This window comes from Bos grunniens, chromosome 9 (genome assembly GCF_055505025.1).
Source record: "Bos grunniens cultivar Pamir isolate PY7600 chromosome 9, Bosgru_T2T1.0, whole genome shotgun sequence".
In the NCBI taxonomy this organism is placed as follows: domain Eukaryota; kingdom Metazoa; phylum Chordata; class Mammalia; order Artiodactyla; family Bovidae; genus Bos; species Bos grunniens.
In genome coordinates this window covers 19,694,020-19,712,030 of record NC_141173.1, presented here as the reverse complement: position 1 = coordinate 19,712,030, position 18,011 = coordinate 19,694,020, and the positions used below count along the sequence as shown (strand labels likewise).

Genomic DNA, 18,011 nt, shown 5'->3' with positions numbered 1-18,011 from the left:
ATTTACAGTGTCACTAACACCAGCAAACAGTGGGTTTGAGGAGTATTTAAATGTTTTTCTCATTTTATCAGACTAGGCATTACCACATAGCTGTTTTCTTTTCTAAGCCATGCTGCTACTGCTGCTAAGTCGCTTCAGTCGTGTCCGACTCTGTGCGACCCCATAGACGGCAGCCCAGCAGGCTTCCCCGTCCCTGGGATTCTCCAGGCAAGAACACTGGAGTGGGTTGCCATTTCCTTCTCCGGTGCATGAAAGTGAAAAGTGAAAGGGAAGTCACTCAGTCATGTCCGACTGTTAGCCACCCCATGGACTGCAGCCCAGCAGGCTCCTCTGTCCATGGATTTTCTAGGCAAGAGTACTGGAGTGGGGTGCCATTGCCTTCTCCATTCCTAAGCCATGCATTGTATCAAATGTCAGTTTGCTATTTGTATTTTTTTTGTCCTGGGAACTCTATTCCTGTGTGTGTGTTAGTTGCTCAGTTGTGTCCGACTCTTTGTGACCCTATGGAGTGTAGCCCCACCAGGCTTCTCTGTCCATGGAATTCTCCAGACAAGAGTACTGAAGTGGGTAGCCCTTCCATTCTCCAGGACATCTTCCCGACCCAAGGACCAAATCTGGTTCTCCTACATTATAAGCAGATTCTTTACTGTCTGAGCCACTCCTCTATTCCTGCGTGCTTGTCCGATGAGTCACTTCAGTTGTGTCCAACTCTTTGCGACCCTATGGACCGTAGCCCGCTAGGCTCCTCTGTCCATGGGATTCTCCAGGCAAGAATACTGGAGTGGGTAGCCGTTCCCTTCTGCAGGGGTTCTTCCCCACCCAGGGATTGAACCCACCTCTCTTAAGTCTCCTGCACTGGGAGGCAGGTTCTTTACTACTAGCGCCACTTGGGAAACCCACTCTATTCCTGTGTTGTGTCAAATAGTTTTAATTTTCTGATTATTATTGTTTTCATCTTGTTTATTGTATAGCCAATAAAAATATATTGACATAATTGATTTGCCTTATAAATCTAAGTGTATTTATGGAGTCTGGAAAGGAGTCAGGTTTGCGCTATCACAAGAGTGGGCAGATGCTGCCTGGGGGGATGGATCAAACTCTGGAAAGAAATCAGCTAGGGTGGCTGGGTGCTGGGCCATTCCGCTGGGGCCGGGAGTGTGGGAGAGACCCTGGAGTTACTGATGGAAAAATGGGAATTCATGATAAATGTGTCAGGTCTTATCAGGAAATGGGCTAGAATCAAAGCTAGGCGAGTATGGGGTGAAAATAACAGTTTTGCCCTTGGCCTGGGCTTTTCCTGCTCTCATCTTAGGGAACAAAGTGACTATTGGCTCCCTGTTCTTTTCCCCCGGTGGCAAGAGAAATCAATGAAAATTGCTTCAAGTGAATGTACATTGAGAACAGGGGCTCAGATCAGTTCTTGCAACAATTCTGGTTTAATATTAGAGCAGTTATGCAGATAAATGCTCTGTGTGTGTGTGTGTGTGTGTGTAAAACGTATCCTTTTACAAATTTTCTTTTCCCTGGAGATTATCATTGGCTTATGTGGTCTTTTAATATGCATTTTCCAACTTAAATACAATTCACCCAAATATTTTCTTTTTAGTCTCCAGAGAATACAGAGGGGAAGGATGGATCCAAAGTAACTAAACAGGAGGTAAGTGTATCTTTGACATCCCGTATTTAATCATTAACTGGAACTTCTAGTGTTGTTACGACTGTCTGCGTCTGAATGACTCCTCTTCTAAACCGGATTGCTGAGACTATGTAAACCAGAGACAGACCTGTGGCTGTGTCACTGCCCTGGGCCTGGGCAGGTTTCAGTCAGGGGCACTCAGGAGGTGTTTTCCACTTACTGTGTTTATGTTTCTGCTTGTGAGTACTGCTGTCTGTTAAAGCAGATACTGAGAATTCCTCCTGGGCAAAGAGTGAGATAATAGGTAAATTCATCAAGGAGAACAAAGTGTGCCTTTCACAGTAAGGAAATGAAAGACTGTTGATTTAATAAATTCTCCACTCCAGTGAGTGAACTATAAATTACCGTTTGGGTTCTGAGTATTTGCCTAAAAGCGGTCGTCTTCTAAAGTCAAAAATTACAAAAGATACGTAAAATGTCAGGATTTTAAAGTTTTTTATTTTTAACCAGGAAAATTCTTAGGGTTTGGGATAATTAGATAATAAGTCAAAGAAGCTCTGTGTGAAAATACAGAAAACTCCAAAAGGCTAGGAACTTGGAAGAGATACTTGCATTTGACCTTCCATGGCAATATCATGAACTTCTAAAAGGAGATGAGCTAGAAAAGTAGCAAATGAGATGGTTACTGTGATGACAGCCATTCCCTTTTGCACAGAGCTTTACAGTGTGTGGAAACACTGCAGCTCTTAACCCTTGAACTTATAAACTAAAAGGGGTCACGAGAGAGACGAAAACAATATCTAGTTACAGATTCTTTGATTGGGTGACTCATATTGTGTTAATAATTCAGAGGTTGTCATGAGAGCAAAACCCCTACACATGATTTGTAAAAGGAAGTTTGTTCGGCCGAATGGAAAATCTTCAACAGAATCTGTAAAGAAATAATTCAAAAGCAGAACAAACAGAACTGCTTATAGCCGAGTCCCCGCCATGCATTTACCCAGTTTTCAGTGTCTAGCAGAGCTTGGGAGGTAAAACTGGCAATCCAAGGTCAAGTCACTAAACAAATGGTAGAAACAAACAAAAAAATGTTATACCAAAGTTTCAGCGCTTGAGTTTTCTGGAAAATGGTGAAATGTAATCTGTAGGACAGTTGACTAAGTGTAATACGCCTTAATGTTTTTAGGTTTGGGCACAAATGCATTTGGGTTTCTCCTTGGGGACTGCTATTTAAATTGATCTGTCAGAAAACCTAGAAACCATTACGTACAACAGATCATGGATAGTGAAAACATCTTTTCCCTCCTTTCAACACTAAAAGCAAGCTGATTAGAATATATGAACAAGATTTTTGCTCATACAGTTGTCTTATGCATATTCTTTTAGCCTCAGAATTTTTATTACTTACATTTTTACATTATTATTTTTAATGTTCTATTTGATTGCATGTATTATCTTACTGCTATCAGAAATCTTTCCTAGAAAAGACTCTTCCTATCATTTAAATCAGGACCAGATTAAAACTTATGATTTGTCTTCAGGACACCAACACAATTGTTTAAAAAGTGAAAAGGTTGGTTAATTAGAAGTGCTTTGGGATAAGAACTATTTGATCATATATTGATTGATTTTCCCCGCTGAATTGATGGGGTTTTCTAGTTATGTCACTGAGTATGCCCAGCCTAGTCTACATTCAATAAATATCAGTTACAAAGGAGGATCCCCTTTTAAAAATCTTCTCCACGGTATTTGAAGGGCATAGTGCAGAGTATAGTATCTGGACAATAGATGACCAAAGTGATAGGCTACCGTTATTACACTGGGCAGATTTTCACCTCCATTGTTTGAGCTGACCCTTAATTTAACCCTGGAATAAGGGGAGAGAGCACTTCGGGATTTCCATAGAGATAGTTGGCCATGCACAGAGCCGACTCATTGGAAAAGACCCTAATACTGGGGGAGATTGAGGGCAGGTGGGGAAGGGGGTGACAGAGGATGAGATGGCTGAATGGCATCACTGACTCAGTGGACATGAGTTTGAGCAGACTCTGGGAGATGGTGAAGAATAGGGAAGCCTGATATGCTGGAGTCCAGGGGGTTGCGAAGAGTCAGACACGACTGACTTAACGACTGAACAACAGCAACAGCATTCCGACCAAAGCAACCACAAGACGTATGGAACACTTGAATGCACCAGGCTGTGCAGATTGCATAGTGAACAAAGGAGCAAAAGTCTCTCTGCCTTCATGGAGCTTCCGCTGTAGAAGGGAGAAAGAGAGAGAAAATAAAATGATCAGAAGTCTGCTATGAAGAAAAAGCAATCAGAGGGAGTAATTTATGTCAGAGAAGCACTGTTTTGGTCAACAGAGGCACGAGTTGTTATCCCCATATAACAAGAGCGGAAAAGGTTCTCAGAGAAATAACATACTTTTCCTTCAGGTGTCACACCTTGTCAGTTGCAGCACCAGGAAAGCCGTCTGAGTCTTCTGACTCAAAATCCCCTGTCCTCATGCCCCTTTTGGGGTCATTGTAAATCTGGTCATGGGACTTCGTGGTGGTCCAGTGGTTAAGACTCTGCACTCCCAGTGCCGGAGGCCCGGGTTCAATCTCTGGTCAGGAAGCTATATAAGATCCCGCGTGCCACACGTCATGGCCCACCCCCCCCAAAAAAAAAAGAATCTGGTCACCCAGTGCCTTTTCTCTGTCTTCTCCGTCCTCCAGTCAAGACCCTGATACGCATCCTGCTCCACTTCTCAATTCTGCAAAGAAGGGAAATTCGACCTAGCTCTTCATTTGTTTATGAAAGTTAAAAGCAACTTGACTTGTGGGCTTTGCTTGGAAGTGCATGGTGAAGCACAGAAGCATTAAGAAGTCTCATAAAAGTAAATATACTTCTCAGTTCCACTGGAATGGCGTATATGTTTTGAGCAGTATTCAGCTAAGTCCAGTGATTCTGCTTGTCTCCAGCTCTCCCAGGGAATTCTGTCATATTGAGATCAGACTTCTGTGTTGCTTTTGCAGGACATTAAAAACTCCATATCTTTCGTAGTAGCCCTCACGATAATTTTGTCCAGCCTAGGGAGTTTATCAGGTGATCAGTCAATGCCTACTGAATAATTCCATTTTGTCCAGCACCTGTGTACCGCAGTAACAAACCCTCACGTTTTTTCTATAACTCTTAACGACCCATCATTCTAAAAGCCTTCCTTTTTTCCCCTGAGAACTGCTCTTTTGGCCACTTTTCCTGCGGATTCACAATCAACAAACGGAAAGACCTTTTTTTTTAATTGACGTGTAGTTGATTTACCATATTGTGTTTCAGGCACATAACAAAATGATTTGGTGATACACATATATGTATACATCTATATTCTTTTTTAAAATTCTTTCCACTGTATTACAAGATATTGAATATAGTTCCCTGTGCTATATAGTAAAGCCTTGTTTATTGAGAGAAATTCTTATCTTTTTTTTTAAATCTTATCTTTTATTTTACATCTTATCTTTTTTTAAAATAGTAGTTCTGCCCCACAATGTGAGTCTCAAATGAATACTTTGAATTCTAGTGTTTGAAAGAAGGGAGAAGAGCAGCCTGGTCTACTTTATATCCAGTAAATACAGTCCGGTCATTTGTAGGAAGATTTGTGAAATGTGATGAAACTTTCCAGGAAGGTATACACACTTGGTGCAAAGTCAGTACTACTGACTGTGAGCGAAAGTTTGTTTCAGCCTCCCCTCTCTGCAGTGAGAAAGAGCATCCCTTAGGATGGTTTAAGAGAAGAATATTTAAGAGAAGTTGTTGTTTGTTTTTTTTTTTTTTTCCTTCCCTGACATAGAAAGAAGAGCTGGTAAATTTTAGGCAGGAAGTCATAAAATCATTTTACTGTAAAATATATGCTTTTTAGATATGGCTCCATTTAGATAGCCTAGAAAGGCAGACTTTGTTTTGCATGCGTTCTGTAGGCTTTTTATTTTGAAACTCTTGTACTGGACCTGAATTATGAAAAGGTAGTGAGTCATTTGGATGGGAACAGCTGGCAGGCCAGTGCCCTGTTGGAATGCCTCTGGAAATCCCAGGGTGGGAGTGGGGGTGTGACATCACTCTGCCTCTTCGTGTGTTCCCCTCTTGCCTGGAGAGGGAGGGAGCAGAGAACCATCGAGTTGGGAAATTTTTCACAGGATCTGGCTTACCTTCAATGAGCTCTTACTCAGAACAGCTCGTTGGTTGATAGGGAGGCAGTTGTAAATAATGGTTAACCTGTTGGCCCCTTTTCAGGCTCCAAACTGGATCCTAAGTAACTAGTGGCCTTGGCACCGCTCCCTGCGAGTTCACTCTTGCTGTGCGTGTCTGTTGCTCACCCCGTCCAGTCACTTCCGTGTTTGCTGAGGGCCCCCGCGAGGCATCAGAGCTACAGAAGTGCTAGAGAAGATGGTTCCGTGCAGAAGGGTTACAGACGAGGGGCGGGAGGGAAGACCCGCATTGTGTGTCGCGCTGTGCACCCCCTGACCCTGTGCAGCGACATGTCTGCACGGTCTTCTGACTCGACACTTCTGCCCACCCACCTGAAGTCCAGCTCTGAGCTGTGCACGCGAACCCAGGGTTAAAATTATTCCTGGAGGCTCTGGCCCTTCATTTCCTTCTGTAGTTTAAAGAAAGACAGCTTTAGCTTCCTCTGGCTATTTTCAGCAAGAAAATTCTTCGATGTGGAGATGGCAAGAAACACTCCAAGGCCCTTTGGCCTTGACCAGCTCACCCAGACTGACTTGAGAATTCCATGATTCCTTGGAATTGTGAGCCAGGTTTCTGCTGATCATTTGCACTGACCGTCAAAAAGATTATTTGAGACCTTTAAGTTACTGTCATGAGGCAGAGTCCGAATAAGGCAGCAAATTAGAGAAAAGCTTGAGTTCCTTTTTTTTTTTATGAGTGTACTTGCATATCTACTATATGTTAGGTGATACACTGTTCTAGATGGACCGAAGAGAACGGGAGGAGTATTTGCTCCTGGAACACTTATAAAGAAAGGAAGTTGTACTTGTAGAAAGTGAAATCCCTTGAGGCTCTGTCTTTGGTGGGTGAGGAGCAGAGTATCAGTTGTATGTGCGTTTTTCTGAAATATGTAGAACATTTCTGCTCTTAGTAATTTTCTTTACCATCTCCTTTGCTGTGAAGTTGCACCATCCTTGAGGAAAAAGATTTCCTTGAAAAATTCTAATCTCAACAGGTCCTCTAAATTTGTAAACTTCCAAATGAAAAGAGCTTTTTACTCTATTTAAATCTTTCAGCGATGTGCATTTCATAGATCAATCATTGTGTTTATTTTGTTACAGGTAAAAGGAAGCTGTGGTTGTTAACTGCCTAAGATTTGTAGTCCTTCTCTTTTCTAACATAGTAACCAGGGAGGGGACTCCTATTTCGGTTTCCGCACAATTATATAAGTCTCTTTTTGTGTAAATTTTTAAGCTTCGGTTCCATTCGTGAGGAATGCGAGTCAGACTGGACTGGTTCTGAAGTAGCGCCTCAGTGCCCCCGCGGCCCATTTTATCACACAGTAGATGGTGCTTTGGGTTGCAGCCTAAACGCATCTCCCCGGCCTTGCCCACGGTGCCCTCCCCTGTGAGAGGCCGTTTCTTTGAACACTGCACCTGCATCTCTTTACAGACACTTCTGGAATGTTCCAGTGCTCAGGGCACTTGGGGTATGTTTAACTGTGCTCACCGGGGGTTGAGGTGGGGGATTAATGGGACTCATGCGTACTATTCTGTCAACAAAGTAAGACAGTAAGAATGAACTTTTTAAAAAATCAGCTTGATTGTGCAAAATCACGAAGAATTATGTTTTGTGTTTCTTTTCCTTTGTAGCCCACCAGACGGTCTGCCAGGTTGTCAGCGGTGAGTACTTTGGCCCCCACTGTTGTTAGCTCTTACGAACACACACTCCTCCTATCCACGGCAGCAGAATGAAGACTAAGGTGGTGTTTCCCTCGAGCTTTGTTTAATTTCCTTTTTGGAAATTACCTGGGTCAGGATTTCGAGCAGGTTTGACAAGTGTTGCCAAGCAATTCACTTAATCAAATACGCTGGTAAAGAAAGGTGGCCAGCCCAGCGAGCAAGCATACGAAGCCCAGGAAGTTGTTTGATATGGCTGGAGCCGTGTGATGTAGAGTGACGTTATTAGCAAAGCCCTCATCTCCTATTCTGTACCTAATGTACCAAAGGAGACAAGAAGTCTTGATTCTCTCTCCATGAGAAAGAGAAAATCCATACCTTAGTCAGAATGTTCTGGAAGTCCTCTGAATCCATAGGCTGTAGCCTCACTTCAGAAGCAGAGAATCTTTTAAAAAAAAAAAGGAACCATTTCCAGTCTGCCACCTGGGGTCTCCCTCTCCAGGCCAAGCCCAAGGAAGGGTCGTGGGTTAAGAGCATTGAAGCTTGGATGGGCAGTGATCAAGCCTTACAAGACTGTGCCCCAGCCTTCCTCACCCTGCCATGCTCCTGGCTGAATCCGGTGCTCCTTCCGCCCAGCCTGTTCGTGTGCCCGGCCTCCTCCTGCCAAGACCAGTCAGCCCAGCTCTCTGGAGGGGGACGTGCGCTGCCCACTGAGATGCAGGGGGAAAGGCATTGACCTCTTGGCTCACAGCCCATACTAGATGGCACTGGGACCTTCAAGGGAGCCTGGCTTTCTTCTCAGCCCACACCTGTGCCTGGCACAATGCAGGGAATCCAAGCCAAAATGGATATTGGAAACTTCACAAATTAAAAAAATATATATCAGTTTCTGGCTTTTCTTCTCAATATATTTTTGCTAAACTTGTTTCACAAATTTAAAAGAAAAGGAAAGAAAAAGGTATTGGAACCATTCTCAAGTTCGGAAGTATGGGTTTAGGTTGGGTTGAGCCAGTGTTCCACATGTGTGCGTGGAAGTCACTTCAGGTGTGTCTGACTCTTTGCGACCCCATGGACTGCAGCCCACCAGGCTCCTCTGTCCATAGGTGCTCCAGACAAGAACATTGGAGTAGGTTGCCATTTTCTTCTGCAAGGGATCTTCCTGACCCAAGGATCACGTCTCCTGTGTCTCCTGCGTTGGTAGGCAGGTTCTTCACTACTAGCGCCACATGAGGCCCAAGCTAAGAAGCAGCATCAGAGTCACCTGGAAGGTTAAGACCTGGGCGGTGTGTTTGTGTGTGTACATAGTTAATCCAGATTTTGCTACAAATACCAACACAATACACCAACACAAAAGATGTTACACTTGTCCGGTGGTGTGATTTTCACTGTGGTTGAAAAGCTGTGTCTTAACTCTTTTAGATTTTCCTGTAGATTATGCTGAAAGCCATTGTATTGCATGGATGTCTAGCCTATCAAGGGGGGGCAGACCTTTAAGTCAAAAACCAAAAAATAAAACAAGGCCTCTGTTGAGCACCAGGGTCCAGCAATATAATATCTTCCACTGACAGTATGGCCCGCGGTGCTGACGCAGAGCCTCGGAAGCCGGTGGGATTACAGACTACAAAAACATCACCATTTCCTGTCCCATTGAAACACCAATGCTGAGTTTAGGGGGAAAAGGTCCGTCTTGCTGTAAATTGAGAAAACAAGGACATGTTAGTACAGTGTATCAAAGCCTGAAGTAAAATGTTTTATATCCTGAAAATTTAGGAGCTATGCAAGCTGATATATTTGGGGAGCAAATTTATGGTGGTCAGAGGATTAAGGAAAACAGCCCCTGCCTTTCAAGCTCAATTTCCTTTTCTTATTTGAGAGGTTATGTCCGACGACCAGTCTTCCGGAATTGAAGTGATTATAATTTCAGTTTATGACCTTGATGGAAAGGGCCAGATTCGGCATGGCCCTGGACGCCTGGAGGCACTGGGGGAACGTGTGTTTCTCCATGGGGGGAGGGGATGGGGTGGGGGCGTGGAGGAGGTACTCTGGGCAGTGTTTTCTATTTAAAAACCATGCTCCCTGGTGCCAGGAGAGAGGTATAATTTTTTCCTAGCTCCATGAGCGAGAGAAATATTTGCCCTAAGATAGCTTTAGAAAAACCACAGGTTTAAACTGCCCCCGTGTCTCTTTGTACCCATCTCAGGTCCTTAGGAAGCAGCCAGGCTGAAGCCTTGTGTGGAGGGACCTGGGGCCACAGGGCAGGGGGCCACTGCTCCCAGGAGTGGGGAGAAACACACAAGGCCAGAAAAAAAAGAAGTCGCCTGGTGGGCCCTTTGGCTAGTAAGGTCTGTGAAAGATCTTGGAACTCTGGGAGCTAACAGTATACCTTGTGAGCTTCCCAGGTAGCGCTAGTGGTAAAGAACCTGCCTGCCAGTACAGGAGATATAAGAGACACAGGTTCGATCCCTGGGTCGGGAAGATCCCCTGGAGGAGGGCGCAGCAACCCACTCCAGTATTCTTGCCTGGAGAATTCCACGAACAGAGGAGTCTGGTGGGCTACAGTCCATAAGGTCACAAAGAGTCGGACACGGCTGAAGTGACTGAACACACACACACACGGTGAGCACTGCCTCATCATAATTGTGTTCCTAATAACAGACTCTAGGGAGCCCAGGGTCTGGGTGGCCAGGAGATTCTGTTCACCTTGAACTGGCCTTGGAAGAGAAAAGTAGGAAGAAGCTCAAGCTCAGACAGGCATTTGAAACCCGCATCAGAGGTGGGAGAATTTGGAACTGGTTTTGGAATACTTCATGGGCAGCTCTCTTCATTCCCAGATGGGCTTCGCCTGTGATGGTGCTAGGATTTCTAGACTGTTTGGAAGGCCGGTGTGAACCAAATTCACAGAGTCATTTGGCCGAGGGCCTGAGTCGTTCCTCTTGCTGCATTGCTGTGATAAAAGGAAATAAAGAGACATCAGACAGAAGCTTAAACGTGTTCCCAGAGAGTTGTTCTGGCCCAGGGAATAGTGAATTGACTTCCGGATCTCACCTTTCGTCGACTTGAGAACCCAGGATGAAAAAAATAGTCATGAAATGCGGAGGTCTTTTTGCTGGTGCTGAAAATAGGACATTTTTTTCTTTTGAAATGAACATCATAGTCAAAATGGACTGTTGTCTTTGGCGGTCTTGTTGCTGTTTCTTTTGGTGCTGAGGGTTGTCTTTTTCAGTATTTGTATAACTTCATTTATCTTTGCAGAAACCTGCTCCCCCCAAACCTGAACCTAAACCAAGAAAAACATCTGCTAAGGTAAGAGGTGCTCCCTCCCCCGCTTTGGCTTTTTCAACAGTGAATGAATTATAATTCCATATCCCAAGAGTCATCCGAGGAAAGATCACATTTAATGATTCAGGCTCAGTGCCTGGACTAGAAAACTCACCCGAGCTGGAGACAGGCTTTCTCAAAAAGCAGAGAGCACAGTTTTTACACTTTGCTGGGAGTCTGTTTTCCGTTTGGTCCATACAGCAAAGGAAGTCAGAGCATATGCTACTCTGAGAAGCCTCATGTCCAAGGTGGAGTTTGGTAGCTGCCTCATGAGACACACAGTTCAGATGGTTCTCTGGAACAGTGAGCCTGGGCCTGCTGCCAACAGCTGGTGGAGGACTTGTGAGGGGCTTCTGGCTTCCCAGAACTGGTCTTAGGAGGCCAGTCTGCTGACTAATAATTAATCAATACTACCGAAAAATTAAGGCTTCTTTGTAGCTCAGACAATAAAGAGTCTGCCTGCAATGCAGGTAAGTGTAGGTGAAAGGCGCTCAGTCATGTCTGACTCTTTGTGACCCCAAGGACTATTCAGTCCATGGAATTCTCCAGGCCAGAATACTGGAGTCGGTAGCCTTTCCCTTCTCCAGGGGATCTTCCCAACCCAGGGATCTAACCCAGGCCGCCTGCATTACAGGTGGATTCTTTATCAGCTGAGCCACCAGGGAAACAGGAGACCTGGGTTTGATCCCTGGGTCAGGAAGATCCCCTGGAGAAGGAAATGGCAGCCCACTTGAGTATTCTTGCCTGGAGAATCCCATGGACAGAGGATCCTGGCAGGCAACACCCCTCAGGGTCGCAAAGAGTCGGACATGACTGAGCGACTAACACACAGTAATAAACACACAGCAAATAATGAATACAAGCAGTTACATAGCCCTTGTCCTGTGTGCGTGTGTGCTCAGTCGCTTCAGTCATGTCCGACTCTTTGTGACCCCATGAACTGTAGCCTGCCAGACTCCTCTGTCCATGGGGATTCTCCAGGCAAGAATACTGGAGTGGATTGCCATTTGCTTCTCCAAGGGATCCTCCCAGCCCGGGGATTGAATCCACATTCTCCTCCAGCTCCTGCATTGCGGGCAGATTCTTTACCCACTGAGTCACCTGGATAGCCTCTTGTCCTATGTCAGACCCTCATCCTATGCGTGGGCCTTCCTGGTGGCTCAGCGGGTAAAGAATCCGCTTGCAATGCAGGAGGCCTGGGTTCGATCCCTGGGGTTGGGAAGATCCCCTGGAGAAGGGAAAGGCTACTCGATCCAGTATTCTAGCCTGGAGAATTCCATGGACTGTGTAGTCCATGGGGTCACAAAGAGTCAGACACGACTGAGCGCCTTTCACTTTCATCCTATACATAGACACTCACATCAGTCCTACTAAGGTAGGGATACATATTCTGTTTGGCAGATGAGGAAATTGCAGTGCAGAATTATCGGGGGTAGGAAGTTTACCCCCAAACGGCTTTTGTTTACTCTGCCCTTCAGAGCGTCATCCCTTGTTGCGTGTGCATTGTTTGAAATGATGTATATTGAGGCGTGAAAAGGCGATTGTGAAGCAGAAGTTATTTTTGTGGCTTTGGTCTTTTTTTGGTGGGGGGACGGGGGTGTGGTCACACTTCATGGCCTGTGCGATCTGGAATCTTAGTTCCCAAACCAGGGATGGAACCTGGGCCCCGTGCTTTGGGAGCACATTAGAGTCTTAACCACTGGACCACCAGGGCAGAGTCTTAACCACTGGACCACCAGGGCAGTCCTGGCTTGGTCTTAAAATCAGGAATTTTTCTTCCTCTGGGCCTTCCTTCTCAAGGGCTCTCCCAGCTTCTAGCCCCAGGTCCTCAAGTGCAGCGCTTGCTCTCGCTGGGTCTGCCCTGACTTCACTGTGTCCCCTGCAGCTGCTCTCCCCACGGCAGGACCGCTTCTCACTGTATCAAGAGAGGATGCCCGCCAGAAACACACTTGAGGAGAAGTCAAAGTCCAATGGATTTCCTGAGTTGCCTGTTACATTTTCACGGGAGCCTCCATGTAACCCACTCAAAGCTCAGCAGAACCGGGCTCCCGGTTTCCCCTGAGAGCCACCCCTTGTTTGTGCTTCCCCTTGTGTTTGGATGGAGGCTGGCTAAATGTACACAACCTCCCACCCTGTCTCACGCACTCTGTCTCCCTGTGCTTTGATCCTCTGTTAGAAAGAACCGGCAGCAAAGGTTAGCAAAGGTGTTAAAGGGAAGAAGGAGGAGAAGCAGGAAGCTGGAAAGGAAGGTACCGCAGCACCGTCTGAAAATGGTGACACTAAAACTGAAGAGGTACTTGCCCCAAACACCTCCCGCTGATTGAATCAGTGTCTTGAAAGCAATTGCTGGATCCTTCAGCCAGCGACCGCACGTTCATAATGTGTCTCTTTATTGCCTGTAATGTGATTGCAGATCCACATCTCTCGCTCAACTGTTAGTGTCTCAGCCTCCAGAGGTACCCCACCCAGCACACTATCAGTAAAGGGGCAGATTGAAACAGTGAGAGTTAAGGGTACAGTAGCCGTTTCTGCACGTTTGCAGTGACTAGCATCAGATAGTGGTGTGGTGTTCTCTTTCTTTAATCGTGAACTGCGGGAGCCCCGCAGGCAAAGCTTTTGTGGTCGTTTGCAAAGCAGAAAGCAACAAATGCAGCCAAGTGTTTGTGTCATATATCCCTGCCTTGTCTGTTTTTACACCCAGAGTTGAACTCGGTTTTGCAGTAGAGCCGCTAAAAACAGATGTTCCAAACTGTGCATGTTGCTCGGGTGGAGTCGTCTTTGGCTTATGGTAGTTTTAATAGTAACTCTTGTCTTTTTTGTCTTCCTTTCTTTTTTCACAGGCACAGAAAACTGAATCTGTAGCTAACGAGGGAGAATGAATGGTCATGAAAATTGGGGTTGATTTTATGTACCTCTTGGGACAACTTTTAAAAGCTATTTTTACCGAGTATTTTGTAAATGCTAATTTTTTAGGACTCTACTAGTTGGCATACAAAAATATATAAGGATGGACATTTTACCTTCTCATAGTCGTGCTTTTTGGAAATTTCCATCATCCTTGAGTAAAATAAATACCAGTTTAATATTGGAAGCTGTCTGTAAAATTGATTTCAGTATTCCATGCACTCGCTTTAAAAATTTAGTCCTGTGCATCCTGTGGTGCTTTTACTGTGCGTATTTGGATTTTTTCATGCCGTTTTTCTAGAGCAATAATCAGTGGTGCTTTTGTACCGAGGTTTTATGTGATTTTAATGAAACATGGATAGTTGTGGCCACCTGCTGATTATTTGTGGTTTAAAATAAAAGGTTTTCCTGCCTGCAAAATACCTGCCTCTTAGTAGTGTCTTTGCTAAATTTAGGCATTGTTTTATTTTCTTGCTGCAGAAGATGGAAAGAATTTGTACAGTCTGTCTCATGATGGTCCCTCTAATAATTCATATAGGGTTGTTTCTTAATTTTATGGCCTTTAAAAATGTTATTTTAATAGAATCATCTATGAGTGCCAGTGTAGAATTATTTCTAATAACCTTTATACCAGAAGTGGCCAGCAATAGTCAACCATATAATAAAACTTAATGCAACATTATTTTGTTGAAATCCTTATAAATAGAATGGCATTCTGCTAAACCAGAACTAGTGAAAAACCATAAACTCAGCCTCATCCTTGAAAATGTTCCCAGTTTCAAAATAATACTAAGTTGTGCTGTGTTGTGCCAAGTTGCTTCAGTCGTGTCCAACTCTGTGACCCTATGGACGATAGCCCACCAGGCTCCTCTGTCCCTGTGGATTCTCCAGGCAAGAACACTGGAATGGGTTGTCATTTTCTGGTCCAGGGGATCTTCCTAACACAGGAATGGAACCCACGTCACTTAGATATCCTATATCGACAGGCAGGCTCTTTACCAGTAGTGCCACCTGAGAAGCCAATACTAAGTTACATTCATATTAAAATACTTTCCCATTTGTTGAGAATTTCACAGTTTCGAATGCTCTTTTCCCAAGTGACCACTTTTGGGAAAGATGTTGGCTTAGGTAGTATTAGAGCACTCTGTAGGCTAAGAAGTAGGAGAGTATGTGACCTACTCCACGCCCTTGGGAAAGAGAACAATCCGGACATGAACCTGGTCTTTTGAATAGCATCCGTCTGAGTCTGCTCAAGCTGCTGTAGCAAAATACCACTGACTGGGTGGCTTATAAACAGCAGAAATCTCTTTCTCACAGTTCTGGAGGCTGGAAGTCTGAGGTCAAGTGCCAGCAGGATCGAGTGAGGCCCGCTCAGATCTGAGACTTCTCACTGTGTCCACACATGGGGCAAGGGGCTGGGGATCTCTCTTTTAGAAGCACTGATGCCATTCATAGGGGCTCCAGCCTCATGAGTTAAGCCTCACCTCCTACTGCCAGCATCTTTGAGAGTTGGAATTTCAGCATAGGAACTTTGGGAGGACACAAGCATTCGGGCCATAGCAATGTCTTTTTGTTTCTGGAAGGATGTGCAGAAGAGCTGTTTTCTAAATGCAAATTTGTTTGTTTGCATTCCTGAGAAGTTGGGTAAATGCATGAACACCCCAGAAAAGCTGAAATCTGCGGATTCTTCTTAGATGAAGAAATGGAGAATAGTTATTGCCTGTGCTGCTCTGGGACTCTTGCACAAAGGCTGTTGTTCCTAGGGCTTTCCATGCTTTTCTCTTATCAACAAAAACAAGCTCCCTCCTCAGAATTTACACCTGTGTCATTGTCCCAAGTTTGGCATTAATCTCCTGCAGATAGGAACTGTATTATATGGAGGATAATCTCATATATAGTTTATTTGGTTTCTGATTATGAAATGTACCTTGACTGATGAGTGTTAGATATGCCAAGAACTTTTACCCCAAAGGAAAATAGCTGGTATCCTATGATCACTTGACAAAAATATTTTCATCATGCAGTTAATACACAGTTGAAGTATATTTCTGGCTAGCTTCCAGTTCCGAAGTAAAGTATAAACTTCATAGGTTTACATTTAATTTCTAAAGTGCTGCTGGTGATCTTTTTAAAAATAACATTACAAAGATATATAAAGTCAAACTCCTCCTTTCCCCCTTCATATCTCCCAGAGATAGTCACTGTCCCATCATTGTCTCTGTTTTACTGTGTATATGTGCAGATACAAGCACTTGTGTGCGCATGTGTACATATGTGCATATAATTTTAAAAGGAGTCATACTACACATTCTATTTTGAATTTAATTCAACCAATAAATTGTATTGGATACAAAGATTATCTCTAACAGTGCAGTATCGCCAGTAATACTGCAGTAAACATTCTTGTACACAAAGTTTTGCCTACTTACATATTTCAACTCAAATAATTTCCTAGAAGTGGAATGTCTGAATCAAATGGAATATACATTCCATGTTCTCACCATTGCCGAAAAAGTGGTCCCTATCCACTTCCATCAACAGCATATAAATGCCATTTCTTCCTGCATTTGTCAACACCCTTATTTTGGTTAGTCTCATAAATGAAAAATATGCTGTACTGTTTTAATTTTTAAACTTATTACTAGTAAAACAGCTTTTCCTATGTTTAACATCACTTTAATGTCTTCTATGAATTGTGATATTTTTCTCTTGGGAAATCAGTGTGTTTTAAATCCTTATTTGCCATGGCCACTGCTTTCATTACTTTTTATTCAAACACACAAAGATCAGGGGTTCTGTAGGCCATTGGTATACGTCTCTTAAAGTTAATGGGTATTATTACTGCCACACTGACAAAGCAAGGGAATACTATAGAGCAGACAGCTACCAAAATAACACAGGAAGCCTGCGTTGCTCCCCAAGAACTTGAAGACCTAAGGATATGCTGCCAAGGGTATGAGTGCGCTGCCAGCAGATGCAATGAAGGTTTGGGAATCCCATCCACTGCCACATTGCTTACCCCTTCAGTGAACGTACACAAGTTAGAAAAATATGTGTTCTCCAAAATGCTCGTCTGCTTGTGTTCTGCTGTGCGGTGCTCAGTTGTGTCCAGCTCTTTGCCACCCCACAGACTCTCACCAGGCTCCCCTGTCCATGGGATTTCCCAGGAAAGAATACTGGCGTGGGTCACCAGTTCCTAGTCCAGGGAAAATGGCAACCCATTTTCCCAGCCAAGAGTGCTGGAGTGGGTTGCCATTTCCCGATCTAGGTATAGAACCTGTGTCTCTTGCATCTCCTGCACTGGCAGGCGGATTCTTTAGCACTGAGCCACCTGGAAAGCCCACTTGTCTGCCTAACCTGCTGGAAAATCATAACTCTTTGGATCCACAGTGACTTTGAGTCAAATGGCATGGCCTTAAGGTTGAGCGGTGCACTGCTTGTCCAGTCGTAAGTGGTAGTCCTAAAATTCTCCCTGAGGCCAGCCCATGGATTGTAGTGGAATAAGTGGGCTTTGAGAAGCAAGTGGCTCTGTAATTCTCATTTTTATGTTCTGTGAAAAGATCGTGTGAACTGAAAAGTCAAGATACATCAGATACATCAGCCCGACAGCAGGTGAACTGTTTTATAACATCTTTGGTGGACGTTAAAATGATTAAGGAGTTTGAAACAGGTTTATGAAACGGAAGTTTTTTTCCTTCCTCAAATTTTAGGAGATGTTTTTCTCAGCTAGAGCTACAAATGCTGTCCTTCAGGTTTCCAATCGCAGCAGATACAAGGAGGCCATCTCAATTTTTAGCTGTCACCTATGCTAATGTATCTCTTTGAATGCCTCTCTCTTAATTGTGAGCTCTGAACTTTTATTATTTTCTATTATTTTATCCAGAACACTGACATAAAATATCTTTCAATAATTATAATGATTAAGATAATAATTATAAGTAGCCACAATTTATTTACTACCCTGTAATAAGCACTTTTCATAAATTAATTTGGGAGAAAATTTGTGAATTCTTTAAATATATTAATATGATGCTCCTATGCCTCAGTAAAAATGAGCCTTTTTATCCAGTGCCAAGTAGAGGTTCAGGCTCTTTTAAAACTGCAAAGGGAATATGGGATTATACATCTGTCTCCTGTATGAGAAGAGAAGGTGAAAGCCGGTTTTAGGATTATATTTATGAGTAAGCTTCATGACCTTGGTTAGGCAGTAGTTTCTTAAGTATGAAATCCAAAGCACAGCAACCAAATAAAAAACTAGATAAAT

General features: G+C 43.9%; 1 protein-coding gene across 9 annotated transcripts in view; it reads left to right on the top strand.

Moving 5' to 3' along the window:
- Positions 1 to 14,167, top strand: part of HMGN3 (high mobility group nucleosomal binding domain 3) — a 36,001-nt gene extending 21,834 nt beyond the window's left edge. The window contains exons 2-7 of one of the 9 annotated variants that reach the window (XR_015132624.1): positions 1,607 to 1,657; positions 7,499 to 7,528; positions 10,778 to 10,828; positions 12,729 to 13,136; positions 13,257 to 13,356; positions 13,684 to 14,167. Coding sequence is in view for 6 of the 9 variants with exons in the window: in XM_086316901.1 (XP_086173027.1) it covers positions 1,607 to 1,657; positions 7,499 to 7,528; positions 10,778 to 10,828; positions 13,020 to 13,136; positions 13,257 to 13,388 (381 nt within the window). In the remaining 3 variants the exon portion in view is untranslated. Of the gene's footprint in view, positions 1 to 1,606; positions 1,658 to 7,498; positions 7,529 to 10,777; positions 10,829 to 12,728; positions 13,137 to 13,256; positions 13,535 to 13,683 lie in introns of those variants that run through there. The other 8 variants (XM_086316902.1, XR_015132623.1, XM_086316904.1 and 5 more) reach the window with 8 other exon arrangements.
- Positions 14,168 to 18,011: the final 3,844 nt, after the last annotated feature.